Source organism: Saccopteryx bilineata, chromosome 9 (genome assembly GCF_036850765.1).
Source record: "Saccopteryx bilineata isolate mSacBil1 chromosome 9, mSacBil1_pri_phased_curated, whole genome shotgun sequence".
In the NCBI taxonomy this organism is placed as follows: domain Eukaryota; kingdom Metazoa; phylum Chordata; class Mammalia; order Chiroptera; family Emballonuridae; genus Saccopteryx; species Saccopteryx bilineata.
This window is the reverse complement of record NC_089498.1, coordinates 60,366,395-60,374,599: the sequence shown is the minus strand read 5'-3', so window position 1 is coordinate 60,374,599 and position 8,205 is coordinate 60,366,395. Positions and strand designations below refer to the sequence as shown.

At 42.5% G+C, this 8,205-nt stretch overlaps 1 protein-coding gene across 4 annotated transcripts in view; it reads left to right on the top strand.

The window, feature by feature from the left end:
* The first annotated feature begins 4,042 nt into the window (after positions 1-4,042).
* Positions 4,043-8,205, top strand: part of FAM13C (family with sequence similarity 13 member C) — a 166,492-nt gene continuing 162,329 nt past the window's right edge. For 2 of the 4 annotated variants that reach the window (XM_066242820.1, XM_066242818.1), the window contains exon 1: positions 4,045-4,278. In XM_066242820.1, the coding sequence (XP_066098917.1) occupies positions 4,217-4,278 (62 nt within the window). In that variant the 5' untranslated portion in view covers positions 4,045-4,216. Of the gene's footprint in view, positions 4,279-8,205 lie in introns of all 4 variants that reach the window. The other 2 variants (XM_066242821.1, XM_066242819.1) reach the window with 2 other exon arrangements.

The following is an 8,205-nucleotide window of genomic DNA, read 5'->3' as shown; positions in this document are numbered from 1 at the left end:
TTCCTTTATTCAAGACTTGCACTGGCCGATGAGCAACACACACAGGGAAAAACATTTTCCTTTCACTCAGGGATCCCTAAGCCACTGACACATTCTTCAGTTCCACAACCAGGAGAATCTCCTCTGGTTTTTCATAGAATCAAAGGCTTTACCAGTCTCAGTGGAGCTCACAAAAGCCCCTCACCTCTGGTTCTCCATCTGCATATCTTCTCCCTTCTCTTTGCATAAACTCTGTAAACATGGCTTCCTCCTTTCCACCAGCACACATTAGCAAAACAATAGCCCTCCCCAAACAGGAAGGTAATTTGCAATTTCACAGATCACATAGCTGGCGCTGCCCAGCGTCATTTTTTTACACTAAAAGCGAGCAAACTCAAAAAATACAAATTTTACAAACTCATCTGCCTAACAACCACTTACTTTATATAAGGGGTCCTTGGGTTCCAACAGTCTCGACATAAGATATTTCCAGTTTACAATGCTTACTCCCATAAAACCTTAACAAAATTGAGACATGAGTGTTTCGGCTTAGACATTAGCATTGTACTTAACAGCCTATGTGAGTGAGCTAGTTTGGTTGAGTGCAGTGGAAGAATACACAGGAACAGGGCTGATGAGGGAGGGAGTTGGCTTGCCCAGTACACTTCCCTATGCCATTTTTGACTGTTCAAAATGTAGTGTTCTGTTTGTGTTAGGTAGGGTGTGTTTCAACTTATACCAAAATCTGGGTAACATCACTATCATAGGAAAGGGACTGTGTTGTAACCTGAGGACACCCTGTATGAGAATCAAAGGGGAAGACACAAGGGGGCTTAATGAAATTGATTGATGATAGATTAGGGAAGCAGAAAGATGCAAAACAAGGAGATCTTTGATATTGGATAAAAAGTAAAAATGTATATACTGAAACTTCTTTTACATAGGCAGCCATAAGATAGTTAACAGTTAATCAACATGATAATAATAAAAGTGAGGGAGTTTGTTGGTTTCTGCTGTAGTGGGATGCCTGCCCACCCATGATTACCCTTACATTTCAAAAGCATGTTATCAAGAGAGTTATCATAGATGCAAAAGACAACAGATAGGTTCCATTATTAATGTAAGCATTGACCTTCTTTTTTTTTTTTTTTTTTAGAGAAAGAAGTGGGGTAGGGAGGAAGGAATGGGATGCATCCATTTGTAGTTGCTTCCCGTATGCCTTGACTGGGCAAGCCCAGGGTTTCTGGGGTTTTTTTGTTTTTAAAGATTGTATTTATTGATTTTTACAAAAGAGAGAGAGAGAGGGAGAGAGGCCAGATGTGGGGTGGAGCAGGAAGCATCAGCTTGTAGTGGTTGTTTCTGGTATGTGCCTTGACCAGGCAAGCCTGGGGTTTCAAACTGGTGATCTCAGTGTTCCAGGTTGACCCTTTATCCACTGTGCCACCACAGGTCAGGCAAGCACTGACCTTTGTTTAGAGAAAAATACCACCCTAGGATATGCTTACCCACAATGAACTGCTTTTAGTTTAAAATTTTTAATTTCTGACCATCCAGTGTGGTTACTTCATGTCTCTTGAGTTTGTAAGACCACCATGCCAGGCTCCCCTGAGCTTCTCAGGTTTCGTTTGTGGCCCCATGTTGGATAAACAAATGCTTTTTAAGTTGGCTTGCTTGTATTGGGGCAGTGCCTTGTGTGAACAGTCTAGGGTGCTTGCCCTGAGGGTGGTAGATTTCAAATTGCGGATTGCCTTCCTGCTTGGGAGGGGCGATTGTTTGCTGGAGAAGGGTTTTTTCTCCCAGCCTGTTTGCTAGAGAGAGCTGAGAGAGTGTCCAGTGGGTGAGTCTGGAGAGTAAGTCTGGGTTGTGGAGCCAGAGACCAAGTTGAGGTTTGGGAGCCCTGATTTTCCACCTGGCCTGTTTGGCTGGGGAGTGCTGAGACTGGTGGGGTCCTGAGATGGGAGAAAGGGAAGTGATTTTCCCTGCCTGTTTGCTCATCCAATGGTAAGATACTTTAATAAACCGAATGGCCCACCACCTTCTGTCTCCACAACTCCTTTACCCGCTGCTTGAATCCAATGAGAACATGCATGGTGGCCAAGGCCACTGGCCTTACATCCTGTCTTTCATTCTTTTCTCTTTTCTTTTTTTTCATCCACAGATGTTTATAGTATTTTTAGTCACTCAAGGGATGAATGTTTCTAAACTTACTTAATCAATAGAGTTCAGGTCTAAGACCATATAGGCTTTTAGTTTTTTAAAAAGATTCCAAGAGAGGAAAGTAAAATCACAAGACTTTTTTATTTATTTATTAAAAAAATTTTTTTTAAAGACTTTATTCATTTTAGAGAGGAGAGAAGGAGGGGAGAGAGAGAGAGAGAGTGAGAGAGGAGGGGAGGAGCAGGAAGCATCAACTCCCATATGTGCCTTGACCAGGCAAGCCCAGGGTTTTGAACCGGCGACCTCAGCATTCCAGGTTGACGCTTTATCCACTGCGCCACCACAGGTCAGGGTGCAAGACTTTAATAAAACCTCTTTTTCTTTAAAAACTCAATTTTGATTTTTCAAAGTATGACTTTAAAAAGTTAAAAACGTGATTCTCATACAAATGCAGGAACATATCCAAAATCTATTCACATATTAATAACTGAACCTATAAGTTGGTGATGCTCTTGGTTCTAAGAGCATTCTGAGGATCCAAATATTTACAAGCATTTGGAAAGAATGTTAGTATCAGATTGTTAGGTGAGATGCAAAATTGATTACAGTCGTACAAGGCAATAAAACCATAGCACTGAGGTTATGTTTCCCTCCCTACAGATTGGACAAGAAGTGCAAGTGAACATGTAACTCCATAGTATCTGGGATCTAACCCGTAGTGAATAACAACGCCAAACACAAGTACATTTTCTGAGATAACTAAGCAGTCCTTAGGGGCGGGCCTCTGAAGCAGTGTCTCAGTCTAACACTGAAAAGTCATGCTTTTCCCCTTATTACTTAGTTTTGGTAATAATAATTTTCCTAATTATCTGAAAATAAAAATGTGAGGTTCTTTTTGTTTGCTTATTATACATTAAAACTCATCTGCTTATATATATAGTTTGGACTAGAAGCCACCATCTCAACTGCTTCTGAAAGTGAAGAGATTTAAAAGTGGGGGAAGGGATTTTCTTAATTTAAAATTCAAAAGAAGCATCTTTCAGAGATGACTGTTCATTCCATATCAAGGTAAACTGGCAGGAGAAATGAACAATGGAAAGAGGGCAGCACAGAAATCCCCAGGGTGAAGCAAGTTGGGGCTGATAGCCTTCCCTTCCCCCAACCGGGCTGCTCTTATTTAAAAGGGATAGAATTTATGGATGCTGTTTCTCATCCTTTGTAAAGATGCTTGCAAGCGGTGCTGTGCTGGGAGGACTGCTCTGGCCGTGTGAAGCCCTACCTCTTGCACCGCCCACCACAGTCACCAGCTAATGCTTGAAATAAATTCACCATTCGCCCTGCGTGGGCTCATTCACAGCTCTGTGGCCTCGGCTGTGGCCTCTGCTGGGCCCTTCGTCTTAGGGACTGAAATAACCGAGTGCAGACAAATCGGGTGTGATGCTGCCATCCCTCTTTCAGAGGCTCTTCTTTTTCTTGGGCCTTACACATAAAACAACACACAAATAAATAAATAAATAAATAAAACAAAACAGCAGCCCTATCTCCTCCCTCTTGTCATTCCCTTCTGGCTTTTCCTCAAGGATGGGTGAATTTCTGCGAGCTTCCATCTCTAGAGGGGGTAGCTCTGTAAATTTAGTAGGAGCCATCTGCAAGAAAGCAAATGCCCGGGGATTTCGGCATCTAGGCAGAAACAGTTGCGCTTTCCTACTGCCAGCCTGGGGGGGGGGGGGGGCTGGTACGGAGAGGTCTGGGTTAAACACGCGGGGCTGCCAAAGGTTGGGGTCACACGGTAACTCTCCAGGTGCTCCTTGCGGGGGATCCGGGGGGCCTCGGTCGGGCTCCGCGGTACACCCTGCCCCGCCCAGCGCTGTCCCCGTAGCCTCGGGGGCTGCCGGGCTTTGTGGTTCGTGCTGCTGGGCCCCTGCTGGGGGTGTTGTTACGAGCATGTGCAGATAGCAGTCCAAGGTAGAGCGAGCGTGCTGGGCGAGCCCTGAGATTTGCCTTGCAATGCCATGTTTGTGTATATGCTCTAACTCCCGGAGAGTGATCAGGGAGGCGGCTCCCCCGCTGGATTTGGCTGATGTTTTCTTGTTTCTGTTTTAGCCTTCAGGATAATTCCTTCAGCAGCACCGCTGTAACAGAGTAAGTGATTCTTGCCATTAAAATAAGACTTGCATGCCTTTCTCTGGAAGCTACTATCTACCGACCCAGCCAGCTACTCTTGTGTTAGATGCATTGTCTCCTGTAATCTGGGGCTGGGAGGACCGTGCGAGACGTGCAGACTGATGGGGCCCGGAAGCCTTTACAGGTTCAAATTAGGCTTTTAGAAGCTGGAGGAGAGATGTTAAAACAAGCTAATTGCTTGCTGGCGCTCAGATATGTGTTCTTGGAGCTCAGATTTTTAAAAAAATCTATTTGACACGTCATAAAGGAAGCTCTGTTTTATTTTGCCAACATTGGTGTCCGTTTTCATGGATTATGCTGTATACATTTACAGCACATAGGAGGTGAATGTAAAATGATTTGAGTTGAATTCCAGACTGTGATAAACAGGCTCAATTTATCCTCATCCTCTCTTGTCTACAGATTTTTAAGACACTATAGAGTAAACTTTTCTTGCATGCCCTTTTTCATTTTGTTTGCTGACCTCAAAAATCTCGCTATAGGTGAAATGAGTCTTCTTGTCTTATGGTTAAAGTGTTGATTGGGGTGGCTAACACCATCTAAACATAGAATGAAGGAGTGTAATATTTTACTCAGGGCCAGCAGGTACAGTGTTTTTTTTATTAGATATTAATAGGTCATGATGTAAATTTTTGTTATCCCTTAATATGTTTTTCTACACTATGCATATATGCTAAAAATTGATAGTATACAATGTTAATACTATATATAATTTATATATAACTCACATATATACATACATATATGCATGTAAAGCTATATTTTATTTAACATTTTTTTCTCTAGGCTAACTTATAATGTTTACTTCTGGGACCTTTTGGTAGAAGTCACTGTCAACCACTTTTTAGAAAAAAGGGGTGAATAAGGTGTTACACTCAACTGCAATAAGAAAATGCTGCAAGTTTAATAGAGAAAGCCGAGTAACTTGGGAGCTGTTTGCTCAAGTTCCCTAACAGGCAAGTAAATGTGGGAATAGATGTCTTGTGAGTTTCAAGTCTTACCACTGTCACAATAACTTGGTGATGGAGGGATAAGATTCTATAGGACTTCTAAGACCCTCTTGTTTCCCACATTCTTTTCTTTCTGTGGAATTGCTACTCTCTTAATATCAAGCTTTGTGGGCTCACTTAAGTTAAAAAGGTAAGTTAAAAAATAAAACCCAGGGTTGACTTTATTTAGAAGATGAAATATAAAATACTCATCGAGACCTATGTCTTGTTAATGAGATTGCTTGGTAATTGTGTGCAACTTTGCATTTTCTAAAAACCTGAAAGTGGAGGAAGATGCCTTCCAAAGTATGCCCACCAAAGATGAGCTGGGGACTTCCTGGTTCAGGTGCACAGGTACTGATTGCCTCCCTCTGCTGTGCTTACAAGCACCAAGTGCTTTCTGGGCTGATTCTTGTGAGCCCTGTGTGGCCAAATCCCCAGTCAGCCACAGGCCTAATGGCTTCAAAATGGAGACAGTTTTAGATTTCACATGGACAATACACACACACACACACACACACACACACACACACACACTTATTTATTTATTTATTTTGTAGAGGTTTTATAGTTAAATGCTGGGAAAAGTCTGGTACCTTGTCTTTGGCCACTCCCCAAGGAATTCTGATTGCATAAGATTCTGTTGTTGTTTTCAAAGAAGTGACAGTGATTTATTTTAAAAAAGCACTGAGTGACAGTTGGAATGCCATCTGGCTAATCTAAAAGTCTAAGGCGCATATTTAAAACAAAGCAAAAGCTTCACAGGTATTTAGCATGAACAAGGGTCATTTAAAACTAGTCATTGTTTAATATAAAAGTATTCCTCTTCTCAATAACATGAACCATTTTCCTTGGCTCTTTGGGCACAAGCCCAAAGCCAGCAGGACCAGAATGCGCTGTCCCGAGACAGACCAGACGTAGCAGCTGCTCAGTAAATGTTGGGTTGTGGTCTTAGTATACATAAAGGAGTTGCTTGCCTTTTTAAAATATTTTGGGTACCAGACAATTTTCTCTTCTACTCCTTCCTACCAGATTAATTAATTTTCTTCCGTGCCTGAAATTCCACCTAGAGATGATTTCTTTTGGATTAAGGCCTCTAGTGATGACTCCTATTAAAATAAAAATTGCAAAGTCTGTGCCCCTGGGAGGTGGATTCAAGTGGTCATTATTACTTTAATATAAATTATGTGATCAGATAGTCTAACCTAATAGGGTTCTGCTTGGCCACTTGGGGTCTTGTAAGAGTCAAAATAAAGGAGAATTGGATGGGACTCAAGGACAGATTTTATTCTTTTTAGTTTTTCCCATGCCTGGTACACTTTGTAGCTCTGGACCAATGCAGTATCTTTTTCTACCCAAACTTCCAAGATCAGAATGGCCTTGATCCTTCCCTTCTGTATCCGCTGTGCTCTTTCATTTATTATTTTTCCATGGTCATTTCCTATGTCGTCCTTGTGAACCTGCTATTTGAAAAGAAGCCTGGCCAGAAATGAATTCTGATTTAGTTACCAGTGAATTAGTTATCATCTGAAACAATGCTTTTCTAAACCAACTGATCATCAATATCAACTGGGGAAGGTGATTGGTACTTATGAAAAATCCTGCTCCCTGGGATTTATCTCAAACTGGAAACCTAGAATAAGTGATTTTGTTGGAGTCAGCACAGTGCTGGTCTCTATTTTGTAAACCTCAGTGCAAAACATTTAAAAGCATACTAGTTATGTGGAGGAAAAGGCAATCTGGTTTAAAAATCACATTCCTGGGACCCGCTGTTGAGCAAATGAGTGTGTTAGGCTTGCTTGCTTATACTTTGCCCGATTGGTGCCTGAGCGCAGGGCAGCACTTCCTATGTATAGCAGGGGTCCCCAAAATTTTTACACAGGGGGCCAGTTCACTGTCCCTCAGACTGTTGGAGGGCCGAACTATAAAAAAAACTGAACAAATCCCTATGCACACTGCACATATCTTATTTTAAAGTAAAAAAACAAAACAGGAACAAATACAATATTTAAAATAAAGAATAAGTAAATTTAAATCAACAAACTGACCAGTATTTCAATGGGAACTATGCTCCTCTCACTGACCACCAATGAAAGAAGTGCTCCTTCTGGAAGTGCAGCGGGGCCGGATAAATGGTCTCAGGGGGCCGCAGTTTGGGGACCCCTGATGTATAGTCTATGTAAGGCTGCAGGTGCTGGCCCTCAGGATGGCAGATTGTAGATTGTGGATTGCCTGCTGCCATTGGGAGGGGCCATTTGTTTGCTATTGTTTTGCCAGAGAAGGGACCCCCCCATACCTGTCTGCTAGTCAGCCCTGAGAGAGGGAAGCAGTTTTCCCTGACTGCTTGCTTGTTCGCCTTTGCAAGACTCTAATAAATGAAATGGCCCACCATTTTCTGGCTCCATAATTTCTTTACCATCTGCCTGAATTCAATGTGAACCCACATGGCCATAGCCACTGGCCTTACACTCCCTCAGAGAGTTGATCTAGTGGGGTTGGGGCCAGAGCCGGCTATGTCAACCAGGCCATCCAGGTAGTGCTGGGGACACACGTCAAGAAATCCCACAGGATTTTAGGCTCTACCTCTGCAACTTGGCCTTCAGGCAACATGGTACTCCAGGGTGAGTGACAGTGCCTTTCCTAGCACAACTACACTTTATCTAATAGCCAACATGAGGCCTCTCTTTTTATTCACAAGTCAAACAACAGAACCTTTCACATGCACTTTTTCACCGCCATTAGTCTGAGTAACAAGTTTTTCTCCTTCTCTTGTGAGTCTCTGGGAATGTAGACTGAGAGAGGATTTGGTGACTTGAGGTGGTAGAGCAGGGCCACTGCTGTACATGTTGGAACGAACCTGAGTGTTGGACAGATAAAGTTATTTTTTCTCACCCTT